This window comes from Agelaius phoeniceus, chromosome 29, assembly GCF_051311805.1.
Source record: "Agelaius phoeniceus isolate bAgePho1 chromosome 29, bAgePho1.hap1, whole genome shotgun sequence".
Classification (NCBI taxonomy): domain Eukaryota; kingdom Metazoa; phylum Chordata; class Aves; order Passeriformes; family Icteridae; genus Agelaius; species Agelaius phoeniceus.
The window spans coordinates 3,523,346-3,542,248 of NC_135293.1; the positions used below are offsets into that span (position 1 = coordinate 3,523,346).

An 18,903-nucleotide genomic window follows, 5' to 3' on the forward strand; every position below is an offset into this window, starting at 1 on the left:
TCATCTGTGTAGAGCTCTGTCCATGCATGTGTAGCTCTGTCCATGTGTCTGGAGCTCTGTCCATCTGTCTGGAGCTCTGTCCATGCATGTGTAGCTCTGTCCATCTGTTTGGAACTCTGTCCATGTGTCTGGAGCTCTGTCCATGTTCTGGAGCTCTGTCCATCTGTGTAGAGCTCTGTCCATGTGTATGGAATTCTGTCCACATGTCTGGAGCTCTGTCCATGTGTCTGGAGCTCTCTCCATATGTGTGCAGCTCTGTCCCTGCATGTGGAGCTCTGTCCCTGCATGTGGAGCTCTGTCCATGTATCTGGAGCTCTGTCCATGTATCTGGAGCTCTGTCCATCTGTGTGGAGCTCTGTCCATGCATGTGTAGCTCTGTCCATGCATGTGTAGCTCTGTCCATGTATCTGGAGCTCTGTCCACGTGTCTGGAGCTCTGTCCATCTGTCTGGAGCTCTGACCATGCATGTGTAGCTCTGTCCATCTGTGTGGAGCTCTCTCCATATGTGTGCAGCTCTGTTCATCTGTGTAGAGCTCTGTCCATGCATGTGTAGCTCTGTCCCTGCATGTGTAGCTCTGTCCATCTGTTTGGAACTCTGTCCGTCTGTCTGGAGCTCTGACCACACCTTGGCTGTCCATCAGTGTCTTGCACACCCACCTGGAGGTACCTGTTGTGAATCACTGTCCTTTACACCCTGGCTGCCCCTTCTGCCACTCCCTTCTTTTGGGTTTTGGGATCTGTGGAGGATTCCCTCTCTTCCAGCTCACCCCCTGGCTGCTGTGGGTGTTTGTGGCTGTGGGGTGATGTTAAAAGCTGTCCTTTAATTAGCAGCATCTCTGTGGGTTCCTGTTCCCAGCTGGGTGAGGAAACTCGGTGTCTTTGAGGAGTCTGCAGCCTGAGGAAGCGGAAATAGGGGAAGGGGAGGCTCCTCCTCGTGCCTGAGCCTCTGCTCTGGGCTGTGGATATTTGCAGTTTCCTCTTGGCAGAGTGGAGGAGAACTTAAGTGAGCCCATAGTGCTTTAAACGGAGTTGAAATGTGGGATACAACAAGAGTGGGGAGCAGCAGTGGGAATTTTTGAGGCTGAGCCACTCTTGCGAGGCAGCCTTTCCTTGGAAAGGAAAACCAAAATTCCTGTGAGGATGCAAACCTTGTGAGCTGGGAGGGGGGGAGTGGAGATTGGGATGTGAAGATCCAGCACTTGTGGATGTGGCCTTGCAGAGATGCTCTGTGGGATGCTGGGCTGTGGTGCCAGGATGGGATTTTTGGGGAGTTTTGGGGTCTCAGGGTGCTGGTGCTGCTTTTCACCTGGTGCTGGTGCACGTGGCTCCCTCCTGCTGCCAGACAGGGGCAAAATTCCCACAAATTCCTGGAGACTCTGCAGTCTCAGGGGGTTGGGATTGTCCTCTCTGCTGTGACGTGGGGACCACCAAGGGCAGGGGGATTTATGGGAACTGGGGGCATTTTCCCTGCACTGGAGCAGGTCAGGTTGTGGCTGCCTGGCATTTCCACTGCTTCCTCCTTTTACATCCCTTTTTCTATTCCTGCCTGGGGCTCTTGCCCAAGGGGCCTCCTGCCTCTGCCTTCCCCAGCGAGCCAAAACCAGAAGTGGGACCTTGTTGGGACAGTTCTTTGTTAAAAATAGCCCTGTCTGCCCCTCTCCAGCAGCACTGGGCCTGGGCATGGATCTTCCCTGTGGCAGGAGATCTGTAATCTGTAAGCAGCCATGTTCCCTGGCACAGGAATTCATGTGCAAGCAGATATTTATGTGCCTGAGAGCCCATCCAGCTCTGGCTGCCATGGATTCCCTAAATTTTTTTTAATTTCCTAAATTAATTCCCTCTCTTTCTTCCCCAGTTGCCGAAGCAGCAACAGGAAGAGTTTAGTGGTGGGCACCCCCTCTCCGACCCTCTCACGGCCTCTCTCCCCCCTCTCCGTGCCAACAGGTAAGGGATTATCCCAGTGGATGCTTCAGCACCTCCCAAAATTACCCAAATATTTCGCAGGGCCTCTCTCCCCCCTCTCCGTGCCAACAGGTAAGGGATTATCCCAGTGGATGCATCAGCACCTCCCAAAATTACCCAAATATTTTGCAGGGCTTCAGCACCTTGTTAGCAGCAATGGACTGGCTCCAGGTGCCTTTTCCAGGGGGGAAATGGGTTGGGAAGTGACTGGAATACTTTGGCCTGAAGGAGCAGCCTGGAGCACTCTGGATGTTGTGCTGGGGTGGGTTTTGGGATGAATTTCCCCCCTTTCTCCCTGCAGCTGGGAGCAGCCCCTTGGACAGCCCACGGAACTTCTCTGCCAGCACCTCCATCAACTTCCCCTTTGCTCGCAGGTGAGCTCCCAGCCCCAGCCCCAGAGCAGTAAATATTCACTTGTAAAGATCATTCCCCCTCCAGGGAACTGTTCTGTGGATCTCAAGTGACTCGTTTTGCTTTTATTTTTGCTTTTCTTCTGCCTGCTTTCTGGCCTGGTGCTGTTTCCTCTGCCATGTTCCTCTCACCACCCCAGCCATGCTCCTCGGACTGACAGGCAAGTACCAGGGATGGGCATGGGCTGCATTTTGGGCAGGTGTCTGCTCCACATCATCAGGGACCTTCTTTTCCAAGTGTTCAAGGCCAAGCTGGACAGGACTTGGAGCAGTCTGGTGGAGTGGAAGTTGTCTCTGCACATGGCAGGGAGTGGGAATGGGTCTCTGAGGTCCTTTCCAATGCAAGCCCATCTGGGACTCTGTGATTCTTTGTTTGCATCTCTGTGTGGGGAATTTTGCACCAGGACTGGGCTCCCTGCAGCTCTGGGAGCAGAAATATCTCTGTTCCCATGGCTGGGTGTTCAGGCCCATCTCAGACTCCTGCTGGATTTTCAGAGGATGTCCAGGGATCTCTCATCCAGGTCCCCACAGAGGCAGATCCTGCTGCATACCCTCCCCTGTTTAACTAATTAATTAATTACACATGGAGGGTGGGTGGCAGATTTTAACCCATCGATTGTCATTGGAAACAAGCCTGAGGCTCTGCTGGTTTGCACTCTTGTAACAGAGGGAGCAGCCAGGCTGTGGGGTCAGGAGTTTTCTGGAGCTGGATGTGGCTCCCTGCCAGCTCCTGCTGTCCTTGACCCCACAAGGGAAATGGCAGTGGGAGGTGAAGGGCCTTGTCCTGACCTGGATGTGTCCCCATGCCTTGGAAACATCTCCAAGAGGAAGCATTCGCCTGCGTATGAGCAGTTCCCTTCCTGTTTATGGCCAGGCTCTGCTCCCCGGCGCCTGCTGTCTCAGGATGAGTCCTTGGGAATCCCAGTTCCTCACCAAAAGAACTCCCAGCAGGCTGAATTTTGCTCTAATTAAAAATCAGACTCTTGCAGGCTTTTTTTTTTTTTCCCTGTGTGAAATGGATTCAGTGGAGCCCCAGCTCTGTCTCTTCACAGTGACCCTGCCCTAACCCTATGCCTGTGCCTGGGGGCCCTATCCTCACTATTTGCAGCCACATGCGCCCTCACCCAAAATGACATTAAAAAGATCATTGCCTTCTCCACTTCAAGCCAACTAGGGTTAACAATAGTTACAATTGGACTAAACCTCCCTGACCTAGCCTTCCTTCACATCTCAACCCAGGCATTCTTCAAAGCCATGCTCTTCCTATGCTCAGGCTCCATCATTCCCAGCCTAAATGGCGAACAAGATATCCGAAAAACAGGAGGACTCCAAAAGATGCTACCCACAACTGCTGCATGCCTCACCACTGGCAACCTCGCTCTAGTAGGAGCACCATTTCTAGCAGGATTCTACTCAAAAGACCAAATCATCCTACATAAACACCTGAGCCCTACTTCTAACCCTACCAGCCACATCGTTCACCGCAGTGTGCATGTGACCGCGTTGGTACAGACCGTCTTCGTTCGAATTCTCTTCGTTTGAACTCTCAGGATGAGTCTTTGGGAATCCCAGTTTCTCACCAAGAAAACTCACAGCAGGCTGAAATTTTGCTCTAATTAAAAATCAGACTCTTGCAGGCTTTTTTTTTTTTTTCTTCCCTGTGTGAAATGGATTCAATGGAGCCTCAGCTGTGACCCTGCTGCTTACCACTGTCCCTGCAACAGCTCTCTCACCTTCAAACCCCTTATTTCACCCCATTTCAGTCCATCCTGAAAAGAGATTTCAGGGCTTTATTCCTCAAGCCACGCCTGTGTCCTGCTCCCCAGCTTTTGGCCCTGATGTTGTTGATTTGCATTTAGATGTTGGTTTTTCTCCCTGTGTGTGATTGCTGTGTTTGCACTGGCAGGGCTGATGGCAGAAGGTGGTCACTGGCTTCGTTACCCTCCTCTGGCTATGGGACCAACACCCCCAGCTCCACGGTCTCGGTAACATTTACTTTCTCATGCTAGCAGGTGATAAGGTCCTAAACCCCTCTGATTTTTGATGAAATGCCTCCCAAGCCCCATGGTGCTGGGTTCTAAAGGGCCATGTGCTTCAGCTGCATCCTGCTTCCAAAATGAGCTTTTAAAAATGGCATAAGGCTTGGCTGTGGGCTTGCAGCACCCCTGCAGGTTATGGTGTCCCTTTAGAGCATCTCTGGGTTAATTTCATCCCTGGGTTACAGCAAGTTGGGGAGTTACTGTGTGCTAGGGTTACAGTGTTCCTGGGGTTACAGCATCCCTGGGCATCAGAACATCCTTGACAGTTACAGCATCTCTGGGCATTAAAGCATTCCTGGGCATAAGAGCATCCTTGAGAGTTACTAAAGTTACAGTTTTTTGGGGTTACAGCATCCCAGGATATCAGAGCAGCCCTGGGAGTTACAGCATCCCTGGGGTTACAGCATCTGTGGGAGTTACTGTGTGCTAGGGTTACAGTGTTCCTGGGGTTACAGCATCCCTGGGCATCAGAGCATCCCTAGGAGTTACAGTATCGTAGGGTTACAATGTTCTTGGGGTTATAGTATCCCAGGATATCAGAGCATCCCTGGGCATTGGAACATCCCTGGGGTTAGAGCATCCCTGGGCCTCAGAGCATCCCTGGGAGTTACTGTGTCCCAGGGTTGCAGTGTTCCTGGGGTTACAGCATCCCAGGATATGAGAGCAATCCTGGGGTTACAGCATCCCTGGGCATCAGAGCATCCCTAGGAGTTACAGCATCCCTGGGGTTACAATGTTCTTGGGGTTATAGTATCCCAGGATATCAGAGCATCCCTGGGCATTGGAACATCCCTGGGAGTTACTGTGTCCCAGGGTTACAGTGTTCCTGGGGTTACAGCATCCCAGGATATCAGAGCACTCCTGGGGTTACAGCATCCCTGGGTGTGACAGGACTGAGCTGCCTGGGATGCTGGATTGGCAAGGGATGGGGCTCTGCGGAGCTTTGAGTGGGAGAATGGAGGATTTTGGGCTGGCAGTGAGCAGTGCAGACCTCCCCAGCCTGCTCCTGTCCCCATTGCACACCCCCAAACCCACCCCACGCTGCCTGTCTGTGCTTCCAACCTCCTAAAGGGACATTTCCCTCATGGACTCTCTCACTTCCAGGAAGCACAGCCCCATCACTGATCTCCTTCCTCCCTGTCTCTCTCTCTGTCCCCAGTCATCTTCATCCTCCCAGGAGCGCCTGCACCAGCTGCCGTACCAGCCCACCCCCGACGAGCTGCATTTCCTTTCTAAGCATTTCCGCAGTACGGAGAGCGTCACGGACGAGGAGGGCAGGCACTCGCCCTGCCTGCGCCCACGGTCCCGCAGCCTCAGGTGGGACACAGCTCCCAGGACAAGGCTGGCTTAGTTTGGAACACAGGAGTCTGTTGAGGAAGGCAGGAGCCTCCCCTGAAATGGAAAATGTAAACCCTGCCCCTCTGAGTTATCATATCTGAATATCTGAATTATCATATCTGAATATCTGAATTATCATATCAGATATCTGAATTATCATATCTGAATATCTGAATTATCTGCGCCCACAGTCCCACAGCCTCAGGTGGGACACAGCTCCCAGGACAAGGCTGGCTTGGTTTGGAACACAGGAGTCTGTTGAGGAAGGCAGGAGCCTCCCCTGAAATGGAAAATGTAAACCCCGCCCCTCTGAGTTATCATATCTGAATATCTGAATTATCATATCAGATATCTGAATTATCTGCGCCCACGGTCCCGCAGCTTCAGGTGGGACAGAGCTCCTAGGACAAGGCTGGCTTGGTTTGAAACAAAGGTGTCTGTTGAGGAAGGCAGGAGCCTCCCCTGAAATGGAAAATGTAAACCCCGCCCCTCTGAATTATCATATCTGAATATCTGAATTATCATATCAGATATCTGAATTATCTGTGCCCACGGTCCCACAGCCTCAGGTGGGACACAGCTCCTTGTCCTCCCAGGACAAGGCTGGCTTGCTTTGAAACACAGGAGTCTGTTGAGGAGGGTGGGAGCCTCCCCTGAAATGGAAAATGTAAACCCTGCCCCTCTGAATTATCATATCTGAATATCTGAATTATCATATCTGAATATCTGAATTATCATATCAGATATCTGAGTTATCTGTGCCCATGATCCCACAGCGTCAGGTGGGACAGGGCTCCTAGGACAAGGCTGGCTTGGTTTGAAACAAAGGTGTCTGTTGAGGAAGGCAGGAGCCTCCCCTGAAATGGAAAATGTAAACCCCGCCCCTCTGAATTATCATATCTGAATATCTGAATTATCATATCAGATATCTGAATTATCTGCGCCCACGGTCCCGCAGCCTCAGGTGGGACACAGCTCCTTGTCCTCCCAGGACAAGGCTGGCTTGCTTTGAAACACAGGAGTCTGTTGAGGAAGGCAGGAGCCTCCCCTGAAATGGAAAATGTAAACCCTGCCCCTCTGAATTATCATATCTGAATATCTGAGTTATCCGCACCCACGGTCCCGCAGCCTCAGGTGGGACACAGCTCCCAGGACAAGGCTGGCTTGATTTGAAACACAGGAGTCTGTTGAGGAAGGCAGGAGGCTCCCCTGAAATGGAAATGTAAACCCCGTCCCTCTGAATTAGTATAATTTTGAATTTTTTTTTTTTTGTTAAATTGTTTTTTTTTGGTTAAATTTGGTTAAATCCTTTTTTTCCCTCTGAAAAATCTCCTGACCCTCTTTGCTACCAGAGGCAGAGCCACAGCCCTGCGTGTTGCTGGCTGAAATTTCATTAAAATCAGATTAATTATCTGACAGGGGTTTGTAGGTGGTGAGATTTTCACCCCCGAGATGCCAGTTCTGAAGTTGGCACAGCAAAGGCTGGGGCAGGGCTGGGGCTGGTTTTAATCACAACATTTATTATTTTATAGTGGTTAATGAGTTGCTGGCTGCTCCTGTGACTTGCTCTGCATAACTGGATCACCAGGCAGAGCCCTGGGAGGGGCAGTGTTGGGTGAGGGAAGGAGGAAAACTGTGTTTAATGAAGGTAACTGTGTCCACCACGAGGTTTGGTTGGGTTTCTTGTTTGCTGGTGAGCTGCAAAAATGGCAACGATGGCAAGAAATTGTGGGATGCAGAGGAAGGGAAAGATGAGCTCGTTCTTCAAAGCTGAGGGGATGATGGAACATCCAGAACCTCTCAGTTCTGGATTTCCAAGTGACTTGTGTGATCAGGGTTAAGCCTCCCTAGACCACATCCCAGGGACCTCCAGTGCCTGGGATGCTGCTGGGAGCACTGGCCCAAGGCTGCTGGCTCCACTTGGATGAGTTTTCACCACTTGGAACCAGGAGTTAGGAGAAGGGACCACATGGCTCTCCAGGGGCAGTGACCATTTGCACAGATGTGAATGGCCTGACCCTCCTAACCCTCCTTCTCCTCCCCCTGCAGCCCTGGACGGACGAGTGGAACGTTTGACAATGAGGTGGTGATGATGAACCATGTCTACAAGGAGAGGTTCCCAAAGGTAACAGCCAGGACGTTGGGGATGAGCGTGTTGGTGCCTCCATGGCATCCTGGCAGCACCTTCCCCTCCCTATGGGAGTGTGGAATGCATGGGTAGATCATGGAGGGTTTTGGGGACACTGGAGACACAGCAAACCTGTGGTTTGTTACCCACACAAGCAGGCAGAGGGCTCTGGAGACTTTGGTGGAGCTTTTGCAGGCTGTTGGAAGCTGGTTCCCACGTGGGGCCTTGATGTGTATGTGGATATTTGAGCTGCAGGAGGTGGTGGGATGAGATTCTGGATGGCCAGAACCAGTGCAGGAGGGAGGATGAGATCCTGGATGGTGAAATCAACTGCAGGAGGTGGTAGGATGAGATCCTGAATGATAAAACCCAGTGCAGGAGGTGGTAGGGTGAGATCCTGGCTTGCCAAACACAGTCCAGGAGGTAGGATGAGATCCTGGATGGTCAAATCAACTGCAGGAGGTGGTAGGGTGAGATCCTGACTGATAAAACCCAGTGCATGAGGTGCAGGGTTGAGATCCTGGCTGGCCAAACAGAGTCCAGGTGGTAGGATGAGATCCTGGCCAAAGCCATGGCATGGGGATGTGTGTTCCTGGCCATCACCATCCTCTCCACCGTGCAGGCCACAGCCCAGATGGAGGAGCGCCTGCAGGACACCATCACAAACTTCTCCCCGAGCAGCACCCTGCCCCTGGCTGATGGGGTGCTGGGCTTCATCCACCACCAGATCATCGAGCTGGCCCGAGACTGCCTGGCCAAGTCCCAGGGAGCTCTCATCACCTCTCGCTACTTCATGGAGCTGCAGGAGAAACTGGAGAAGATGCTCCGAGACGTGAGTACGGGGCAGTTCCCTGCCTGGTGCCACCTCGTGAGGCCACCAAGAGACACCTGGCTTCTGTCTCCATTCCCGACAGGCTCAGGAGCGTTCTGAGAGCGAGGAGGTGAAGTTCATTGATCAGCTGGTGAGGAAGCTGCTGATCATCATCTCCCGGCCTGCCCGACTTCTGGAGTGCCTGGTGAGACATGGAAGTTTCTGTCTTGTCTTTCATGGTCTGGGCCAGCCCAGAGAGGAGGCAAAGCCTCCAGGATGCCCCTGGATCTCTGGAAGTATCCAAGGCCAGGTTGGATGGGGTTTGGAGCAAACGGGGATGGTGCCCCTGATCTTTAAGGTCCCTTCCAGCCCAAAATATTCTGTGACTCTGTGGTTTTCAGGGTTGTGTTTTTTTGTTGTTGTTGTTTTTTGTTGTTGTTGTTGGGGTTTTTTTTTGTTGTTGTTGATTTGCTGAATTTCTAAAGCAGTGACGTTATGCTGTGGTTCCTGATGAAATTTTCATCTCCCTTAGTTTTCCTTCCAAGGCCAACTCACTACAGAGCTGAATTTTTTTTTTCCCATCACCCTTGACCTGGGGAATGACGAGGGAATGATGCATCCATGGCCTGTCCCCAGTCACAGGTGTCACCTGCAAGGCTTGGAGTGAAAATTTAACCTTGCAAAATCTCTCTCCTCAACTGTGCTTGGATTTCCCCATCCAGGAGTTCGACCCAGAGGAGTTTTACCATCTCCTGGAAGCTGCAGAAGGACATGCCAAAGTTGGACAGGGAATAAAGACTGATATTCCCAGATACATCATCAGCCAACTGGGGCTCGTCAAGGACCCACTGGAGGGTAGGGAATCACTCTGAGGTCTGCAGTAGGGTGTGGACTCCCAGTTTGGCCACTGGTGATCACAACTGAGCACTGGGAGGTGTCAGGGAGCCCTGCAGGGCTGAGCTGGTGTCATGGCAGGGAGGTCACAGCAGGACCAGGACAATGGCCAAGTCCTTCTGGCCAGCCCACATCCCTTATTATTGCTTCCAACACGTTCAGCAAAGCAGATTAAGCTCAAAAACACTTAATCCATGGCCCTGGGGGGGAATCATAATCCCTGGAGAATGCAGGAATGACTATAAAAAAAAAAAAGAATTATATAAATGTTTAACCTCGTGTTGAACCTCTTAACGTCATGACCTGAATTTCTCCATAGGATATCTCGAGCAAAGCATGTGGCCAAATCCCCACGGGGTCTCTGGGTTTGGGGGCAGAGTGGTTGGGCAGGGGGTGATTTTGGTGGGTGTTGAGCATGAGGAAAGTGAAAACCATCCCTGTGATCTGCAGAAATGGGGCAGCTGGATCACTTTGACAGCGGGAACACCATCACACCGGAGAATGATGACACCTGTGAGGTGAGCGTGGTCCCACCTGCCTGTCCCACCTGCTGCCTCCAGCTTCCTCCCACCTCACCCCACACCACAGCTCCTGGCAGCTGGCCTAGGCTGGGAGCTGTTCATTTTGGATTGTCCCCAGGGGTGATGCACTCAAGGGGAGGATCTCACTGGGCTTCTTGAGTGGACAGAGCTCAGAGTGGGCTCTTGATTTGCAGAGCATCTCAGGCTTCTGCTTTGGGGTTTGTGACTGGAGAGGGCTCTGGCAGAAAGAAGCTTTTGGAGGTGGTACATGATGGTGCTGGGTGAATTCCTCCTTCCTTAAAAACCTGTGTGTTCCTCAGAGCCAACCCTCAATCCCTGTGCCACGGAGGAAACCCTGCGAGGGGGACTTCGAGACCATCAAGCTGATCAGCAACGGGGCTTACGGGTGAGTTGGGGAGTTTCTAACAGTTGTCTCCATCTGTAAACGACTCCAAAGCCCTTCTTTGTCCATGGCCCACGGTGTGGGTGGTCAGTGCTGGAGGATTTGTGTTCCTCCAGGGCTGTGTACCTGGTGAGGCACAGGGAGACGCGGCAGCGCTTCGCCCTGAAGAAAATCAACAAGCAGAACCTCATCCTGAGGAACCAGATCCAGCAGGTGTTCGTGGAGAGGGACATCCTCACCTTTGCTGAGAACCCCTTCGTGGTCAGCATGTTCTGCTCCTTCGAGACCAAGCGACACCTCTGCATGGTCATGGAATACGTGGAAGGTGAGAGCAGAGCTTGGGGCTGGATGGTGCAGGGAGGAGGGGAGGATATCAAAGCCTGAGCATCAAGGACATCACCTGGACATCTCCTGCCCTGCTTTGCTCCAGGGAGCTGAGGGAAGCACAGGGAGATGATTTTGTGGTCCTGATCTCCTTGATGAAGGTGGTCACCTAGGAGAGCATTTGTGCCCCATGCCTGGGGATCAGCTGTTCAGAGGGGCTGGCTGGGAGCCTGCTGGTCCTGCTGAGCTTGCTGCCTTCCCTGAGCCCCCCATGTTCCCACAGGGGGGGACTGTGCCACGTTGCTGAAGAACATGGGCCCCCTGCCCGTGGACATGGCCAAGATGTACTTTGCTGAGACCGTTCTTGCCCTGGAGTATCTCCACAACTACGGCATCGTCCACCGGGACCTCAAACCTGACAAGTGAGCCTGTGGGTCAGGTCTGAGCAAGGGTGGGGCTTTCAATGGGGAAGGGAAAGCCAAGAGGGAAGGGCAGAATGGGTTTTGCTCTCCAGAGACTGGTTCTGTGCTGTTGCATCAGGACCAGAGGCCTTGAGGTGCGGCCGGTCCATGTCAGGTCTCCCCAGAAGCAGCCAGCAGCATTGTGGGGTGTCTGTCTTCTCCTGCAGTTTGCTCATCACCTCCATGGGCCACATAAAGCTGACAGACTTTGGTCTGTCAAAGATTGGCCTGATGAACATGACCACGAACCTCTACGAAGGGCACATGGAGAAGGACACGCGGGAGTTCATGGACAAGCAGGTACGAGGTCCTGCTGCCCGTGGCTGACCTGGCACCCCTGGGCTCCCAGATAAGCCCGGGATTTGTTGCAAAGGTCACTGCAGAGGTGTCAGCCCCTGCTTCCCACACAGGTGTGTGGCACTCCGGAGTACATTGCCCCTGAAGTCATCCTCATCCAGGGCTATGGGAAGCCCGTGGACTGGTGGGCCATGGGCATCATCCTCTACGAGTTCCTGGTGGGCTGCGTCCCCTTCTTCGGAGACACCCCCGAGGAGCTCTTCGGGCAGGTCATCAGTGGTGAGTGCCACGTTTGTGCTCCCAGCAGCCAAGGCTCATCCTGTAACATGTGGGAAGCTCCACTCCTTCCTGTCACCCTCGCTGCACACTGAGGAGGCTCCTCAAGCTTTGACTTCCCCCTTTGGGAGAGCCCTTCCCCTGCTGCAGCTCCTGGGAGACTTTCCTGTTGCTCAGAAGTGTCCAAACCCTTCCAGCCACCCCAATCCCCTTTTCCTTTTTCCTTGCAGATGAAATTATGTGGCCAGAAGGGGACGAGGCTCTCCCTGCAGATGCCCAGGACCTGATCACACGGTTGCTGAGGCAGTGTCCCCTCGAGCGCCTGGGCACTGGTGAGCACAGCAGCCCCCTCAGGGGCACCTTGATTCCCATCAAATTTGTATGGCTTTGAGTCCAAAGCATGTCCTACCATACTGAAGGTGCTCAGAGGAGGCTGCACAGGGCTCCTGTCCATCTTTTTTAAGCTGCTTGCTCTGTGTGGAGGGCAGACTGTGCTGTTTGGGGTGGGAGTGGGAGCACCCTGGATCCTGCCCCATGCCCCTGACATGGGTTTCTCTGCCTGGCAGGAGGGGCACACGAGGTGAAGCACCACTCCTTCTTCCTCCATCTGGACTGGAACGGGCTGCTGAGGCAGAAGGCTGAGTTCATCCCCCAGCTGGAGTCAGAGGATGACACCAGCTACTTTGACAGTGAGGCCAAATCCATCCCTCTTCCACCTCTGCCAATCCATTATCCCAGCTGCACTTTGGATGCTCCCACGGGGGATGAAAGTCTCCTGGGTGAAGCTGGTCGCTTTACAACCCAAATCACAGAACAGATACAATCCTCTTTCCAGGCTGCTCACCCTTACCTGCTTTGTCCCCCAAAACTCCCCTGGGACTTGGGGCTGGGCTGTCGCCCTTTGGGGCCCTGCTGCAGGCAGGATGTGGGTGCTGCAGGCAGGGTGACATCCCTTCCCCTCTGGCTCTTGCTTTCAGCTCGCTCTGAGAGGTATCGTCACTTGGACTCAGAGGATGAGGAAACCAATGATGAGGAATCATCAGTGGAGATTGGGCAGTTCTCCTCCTGCTCCCACCGCTTCAGCAAGGTGCTCCAGCCCCTCCTGCAGCACCCAAAATGCTTTGGCACCACAAACAGCGTGGCTGTGCTGAGCATCACTGTCTTGGCTGACACCACAGCACCCAAACTCCCAAATTTCTGCTCCTTGCTGATGGCTGCTCTCCCTCTCAGGTGTACAGCAGCTCAGAATTCCTGGCGGTCAACTCCACCCTGAGCCTCTCCTCCTCTGACCGGAGTCACTGCGACGACAAGGAGGAGCGGTGGGACCGGCACTCGGGGGATGAGGACAGGACCAGGCCAGCGGGCACCGAGCCCCGGTGCGTGGCCAGGGGGGCTGCACTGCTGGTGTGGGCTCCTGACAGTGCCCAGGGCTTGTGCCAGCACCAAGGGTTTGTGCCAACACTGAGGGTTTGTGTCAGGACCAAGAGTTTGCACCAACACTGAGGGTTTGTGTCAGGACCAAGGGTTTTTACCAACACTGAGGGTTTGCACCAACACTGAGGATCTGTGTCAGGACCAAGAGTTTGCACCAACACTGAGGGTTTGTGTCAGGACCAAGGGTTTGCACCAACACAGGGTTTGTGTCAGGACCAAGGGTTTCTACCAACACTGAGGGTTTGTGCCAGGACCACGGGTTTGTGCTGACACCACGGGTTTGTTATGGCACTGAAGGGTTTGTGTTATTCCTGAGGGGTCAGTGGGACGTGTCCTGGGGGTGCTGCAGTGGCTCAGTGCCATCTGCCTTGCCCACCGTGGCTTGTCCTGAGCCCTCCTGCTCTTCCCACGCAGCCTGCGCTCCTGGACGTCCGGCAGCTCCACCTCCCGGCACGAGCGGAGCCGCAGCCCCACGGCGCTGCCCAGCACCCTCAGCCTGGACACCATGCCCAAATTTGCCTTCTCCTCGGAGGATGAGAGCCCTTGTGTGGCATCCAAGCCAGAGAGACCCAAGTTTGTGGTGGGAGACTCGGACGCGGGGACCGGCGGCGCGGTGAAGCAGTCGGCGTTATCCGGTGCGTAGGCTGTGGGCACAGTGTGGGGATCTCTGGGGACAACCAGGGTGCTGCAGGGCATGGGGTGGCTTCACCACATCCCCAAACCCTCCCTCCTCCCCTCCGTGCAGCCGATCTGGTCAGCCTGAACCGCATCCGCCTGCGGAGCAACAGCACCGGCACCAAGAACTCGACTCCGCGGAGCCTGGAGCCCAGCGGGGGCCGTCGGCTGAGCACCCAGAAGGACATGCCAGACAGGCAGAGAGCCTCCCTGGGCAGCCGTGTGCCCAAATCTGCCTCTGTCTCAGCTCTGTCCCTCATCATCACCTCAGGTCTGTGTGCTGGGTGATTTACCCTGCTGGATGGCCACTGCCACGTGGCTTTGCCAGACTGAGGTGGCTCCTTCTGCTTGCAGATGACTTTGGTGGCAGTGCCCTGATGAGCCCCATCTCCCCTCACTCCCTCTCGTCCAACCCCTCTTCCCGGGACTCCTCCCCGAGCCGAGACTCCTCCCTGGCCATTGCCAGCCTGAGGCCACCCATCATCATCCACAGCTCGGGGAAGAAGTACGGCTTCACCCTGCGAGCCATCCGCGTCTACATGGGCGACAGCGACGTCTACACCGTCCACCACATGGTCTGGGTATGTGCCCTGGGGTCTAGAGGTGTTTTAAACCCCAGGAGGGAGCTGGGATCCAAATAAAACCGCTCTGTTTGTGTTGCAGAGCGTGGAGGAGGGGAGCCCTGCGCAGGAGGCCGGGCTGAGGGCAGGAGATCTCATCACACACGTGAACGGAGAGTCCGTGCTGGGTTTGGTCCATCGGGATGTTGTGGAGCTGCTGCTGAAGGTGGGTGACCAGAGCCACTCTGCTCTCCCAGAACATCAATTCATCATTGCCTTTGCTGGCAGCTGAGGCAGGAGCTGGCTCAGACCTGGTGCTGCAAAGGTTTGTTTTCCATCCCTCAGAGTGGGAATAAAGTGGCCCTGCGGACCACTGCCCTGGAAAACACCTCCATTAAGATTGGTCCTGCAAGGAAAAACAGCTCCAAGACAAGGATGGCACGGAGGAGTAAAAAGAGCAAGAAAAGGGATGGCCAAGACAGGTAGGTCAAACTGGGATAAAATGGCATTCATCCCAGTGTGTGGGGTACTGGGGGAATGCTGTGGATCTGCCATATCAGGGTGTCCATTGGGGTCTGGTCCTGCCAGCACTGGGTTGGATGCTCTGGATCTGCCATACTGGGATGTCCAGTGGGGTCTGGTCCTGCTGCCACAAGGTCAGCAGACTTGAGACAAACATCTTTAAGGAGAAGCCAGAGTTATTCCTGTCCCCTCAGCAGGAGAAAATCCCTTTTCAAGAAGATCTCCAAGCAGTCGTCGGTCCTGCACACCAGCCGCAGCTTCTCCTCCGGTCTCCATCACTCTCTGTCCTCCAGCGAGAGCCTCCCGGAGTCCCCCACGCACAGCCTGTCCCCAGGTCCCACCACGCCGTGCCGCAGCCCCGCTCCCGACCTGCCCTCAGGTACCCCAGGGGGGGATATTGGCTCGGGGCAGGGCAGGATGCTGCGTGTCCCTCGGGGAGGCCGCGTCCCTCCAGCCCTACAGTGACCTTTTCTCTTTGTACGGCAGATGCTGTGTCCCCTCAGAGCACCTCTCCCTCCTCCAGCACCCCAACGTCACCCGCCGGCCACGTGCGCCCCAGCTCCCTGCACGGGCTGGCCCCCAAACTGGGTGGGCCACGCTACAAAGTGGGACGACGCAAATCCACCAGCAGCATCCCCCCCTCTCCCCTGGCCTGCACCCCTTCCTCGGCCCAGCGCCCGCCTTCCCCGCAGCGCTCCCCATCTCCGCTCCACGGGTACCCCAAAACCCCCCATTCCTTCCAGGGCAAGACCCTGTCCCCCCCCACCATCGTCCGGCAGAGCTCCCGGCCCCGCAGCGCCGACTGCCCCCGCTCCCCCCTGCTCAAGCGCGTCCAGTCGGCCGAGAAGATCGTCACCATCCTGGCCGAGAAGAAAACCAGCGGCCGCAAGCTGGGGCTGGAGATGTCCTCGCTGGATGGGGAGGCCATCGCCGAGGGAGACACGCTGCCATACCCCGGGGAGCACGGGTACCACCCCGGCAGCTCCCGGCTGGCAGAGCGGCACGAGCGGGACCAGGAGATGGTGGTGATGCGGCGCCTGAACCTGTCGGAGCGCAGGGACTCCTTCAAGAAGCAAGAGGCGGTTCAAGAAGTGAGCTTTGACGAGCAGGAGACGGCGGCAGGAGGTGAAGATGGTGGCAAGAGCGAGGAAGGGCAGGGCACGGCTGCTGCAGAGCTGCCACCGAAGCCGAAGCCCGGCACGGTGCCGCAGATCGCGGTGCAGGGCTCGGAGAGCGACGAGCAGGAGCCGGCGGTGGCCGAGTGGGAGTGCCAGGGCTCCTACCCCATCAGCAGCACGGAGCAGCCCAACAGCATCATCTCCTTGCCGTGGTGGGATGGGTGTGAGCACCGGGACCGTGGCTCCCAGCAGCAGCGGAACTGCGGGCAGGGATCACCCGGCCACTGGCAGGTGCCAGCACAGGGCCAGGAGCCAACAGGGGCTCATCTCCCGGCTCCCCGGGGCGTGTGGAGCGGGGCCAAGCACGCCTGAGCCCCATGCAGGCACCAGGGATGGTTCAGGCTCCTTGCAGCATCCCCAGCACCCCGTTCTGTGCGGCAAATCCATGAGAAAAATGTCCCCGGAGCCACTCTGGACCCTGGCCGGGCCGGCTGTGCCCCGGCACTTCGCCCCCCTGGAAGGCTTTTTGTACTCCCTGAAAGATGCTCATATTTTTATAGAGACGCAGGAACTTTTCCGGCAGCGGCGTTTCCACAGCTGGGCCCCAACCTCTGTGTACAGAAAGGACTTGATGCAAATATTCCTTAATTAATTTATTACTTTTTATAAGCTAAACGGGCAGTGCAGGACTGTCGCAGGGGCCAACCCAGCTCTGGGAGTCCCAGCCTTTCCCGTGCGTCTCCCAGCCCACTGTTTTCTAACCCACTCGCTTTTCCCTACTTTTAAACTCCAATTCTAGCTGGAAACACCCCAGATCTCCTAAGAACCCCATAACTCTAATATTTAAAATTAAAATAAAACCCCAAATCCACAGCAACATCCCCGAAATGCCAGGATGCAGAGGGGGGGGATATTCTTTGCATATGGATCATCAGATGATGAGCATATGGATCATTTTATAAGCTTATAGGAGGTATAAAAAGGGTTTAATTATTTTATTTGGAGATTTTATAGCCACCTGGCTCCATTGGCCCTTCCAGGTGGGGAAAACTGAGACATCTCCCAGATGGGAATATTAATGGGATTTTTAGGGTCGGTTTTTGCTCTTTCAAAAATCCCACAAAATCCCATGATGTTGGTGGGTCAGTGCACAGACACCTACAAAATCCCAATTTAATTTATCTTTTTTTTTTTTTTTTTCCAGTTGTCCCAACCCAGTGAGCACCTGTGCTGCTTCACTTGTAATTTGGGAATTTCACCCCTTTCTTTCCCCCCTCGTTGCTCTTTATCCAACAAACGACAGCTCAACCCAGCATTTCTCCCCCGTTTCTACCTGGGCTATAAACGTTTCCATTTGTTGATGCATGTTCTGGCTTCCCCTCCCCTGCCGTGGTTTGGTGACAGGGGGACATCCCTGGTTTGCCAACCCCGCTGCCATCAGGTGTCACCGTTACCCCGGTGGATTTTTGGGCTGCGTGTTGGATTCTTTTGTGCACGTGTGGTTTGTGCCAGGCTCCGTATCCCGCTTCTCCCGTTCAACTGGTGCTGTTAAACCCCCCCAGAATGAGCAACCAGAGCTGCTCCGTGTTTCCTTTGCTTCTCCCTCCACTCTCTAGGAAGGTCTTGGGAAGGCAGTGGGGTTTTGGGGAGACACCGGGCACCCCCTGCCCACTGGCACGGTGGCATGGGGGGGCTTGGTTGCACACTGGTCGAGTGGGTAGGGTGGGAAGAGGATTTTTTTAAGTGGGAAATGTCTTAAAAGCCAAGGGGACTGTGTGTTCCTGCCCAGCGCCCGGCTCTGTTCGTACCTTCGGGAAGTTTTATGTTGGATTAAAGTTGTCCCTTGCGCTGAGTGTGGTGTCCAGTGGCACTGGAGAGTGCAGGGCAGCGAGTGCCCGCTCTGGGGGTGATGGCAGGGGGTGAACGGGGTGCCAGCACAGCTGGGAGGGGAGGGGAGGTGGCCCTGCAGTGGCACTGGGGTGGCTGCACCCAGCCTGGCTCCGGTACCGGGTCCCGCTGTGGTGCCGGTGCCCGGAGGACTGTCCCCAGTGACCTGTGCCCAGGGCAGTGCCCCGTGCTTGGTGCAACGCCCCACTCCAGGTATGCCCCACTCCCAAATCCCTGCCCCATTCCCAAATCCATGCCCTAGTCCCAAATCCATGCCCCGTGCTCTTCCCCGTGCAGTCCCCGGTGCCTCATGCCCAGCGCAGTCCTGCTGCAGTGCCCCATGTCCGGTGCTGTGCCCAGTGTCCAGTGCCCGGGTAGTGCCGGTGCTGTGCCCTGTTCCCGGTGCCACCCTGGTGCCCAGTGCAGCCCCAGTGCCTGGTGCAGCCCCGGTGCTGTGCCCCGTTCCTGGTTCAATCCCAGTTCAATCCCGGTGTTTTGCCCCGTTCCCGGTTGAATCCTGATTCAATGCCGGTCCTATGCCCCGTTCCCGGTTCAATCCCGGTTCAATCCCAGTACAATCCCGGCTAAATCCCTGTTCAATTCCGGTAGAATCCCGGTTCAATCCCCATTCAATCCTGGCACAATCCCGTTTTAATCCCGGTACAATCCTGGTGCTGTGCCCCGTTCCCGGTTCAGTCCCGGTACAATCCCGGTTCAATCCCGGTTCAATGCCGTTTCAATCCCGGTTCAATGCCGTTTTTCAATCCCGGTTCAATGCCGTTTCAATCCCGGTTTAGTCCCGGTTCAATCCCGGTGCCCGACGCGGTGCCCGCTCCATTCGCC

General features: G+C 55.0%; 1 protein-coding gene across 6 annotated transcripts in view; it reads left to right on the plus strand.

Moving 5' to 3' along the window:
* The window catches only part of MAST3 (microtubule associated serine/threonine kinase 3), a 31,225-nt gene extending 13,200 nt beyond the window's left edge, over window positions 1-18,025 (plus strand). For 3 of the 6 annotated variants that reach the window (XM_077191447.1, XM_054650149.2, XM_077191449.1), the window contains 26 exons: window positions 1,856-1,944; window positions 2,264-2,336; window positions 2,513-2,533; window positions 4,279-4,357; window positions 5,571-5,728; window positions 7,799-7,874; window positions 8,500-8,709; window positions 8,792-8,893; window positions 9,411-9,543; window positions 10,033-10,100; window positions 10,424-10,509; window positions 10,623-10,831; window positions 11,114-11,252; window positions 11,459-11,591; window positions 11,702-11,867; window positions 12,095-12,196; window positions 12,431-12,553; window positions 12,842-12,951; window positions 13,095-13,240; window positions 13,713-13,933; window positions 14,044-14,244; window positions 14,328-14,554; window positions 14,637-14,759; window positions 14,879-15,015; window positions 15,250-15,434; window positions 15,542-18,025. In XM_077191447.1, the coding sequence (XP_077047562.1) occupies window positions 1,856-1,944; window positions 2,264-2,336; window positions 2,513-2,533; window positions 4,279-4,357; window positions 5,571-5,728; window positions 7,799-7,874; window positions 8,500-8,709; window positions 8,792-8,893; window positions 9,411-9,543; window positions 10,033-10,100; window positions 10,424-10,509; window positions 10,623-10,831; window positions 11,114-11,252; window positions 11,459-11,591; window positions 11,702-11,867; window positions 12,095-12,196; window positions 12,431-12,553; window positions 12,842-12,951; window positions 13,095-13,240; window positions 13,713-13,933; window positions 14,044-14,244; window positions 14,328-14,554; window positions 14,637-14,759; window positions 14,879-15,015; window positions 15,250-15,434; window positions 15,542-16,545 (4,321 nt within the window). In that variant the 3' untranslated portion in view covers window positions 16,546-18,025. The remainder of the gene's footprint in view (window positions 1-1,855; window positions 1,945-2,263; window positions 2,337-2,512; window positions 2,534-4,278; window positions 4,358-5,570; window positions 5,729-7,798; window positions 7,875-8,499; window positions 8,710-8,791; window positions 8,894-9,410; window positions 9,544-10,032; window positions 10,101-10,423; window positions 10,510-10,622; window positions 10,832-11,113; window positions 11,253-11,458; window positions 11,592-11,701; window positions 11,868-12,094; window positions 12,197-12,430; window positions 12,554-12,841; window positions 12,952-13,094; window positions 13,241-13,712; window positions 13,934-14,043; window positions 14,245-14,327; window positions 14,555-14,636; window positions 14,760-14,878; window positions 15,016-15,249; window positions 15,435-15,541) is intronic. The other 3 variants (XM_077191448.1, XM_077191452.1, XM_077191451.1) reach the window with 2 other exon arrangements.
* The last annotated feature ends 878 nt before the right edge of the window (window positions 18,026-18,903 follow it).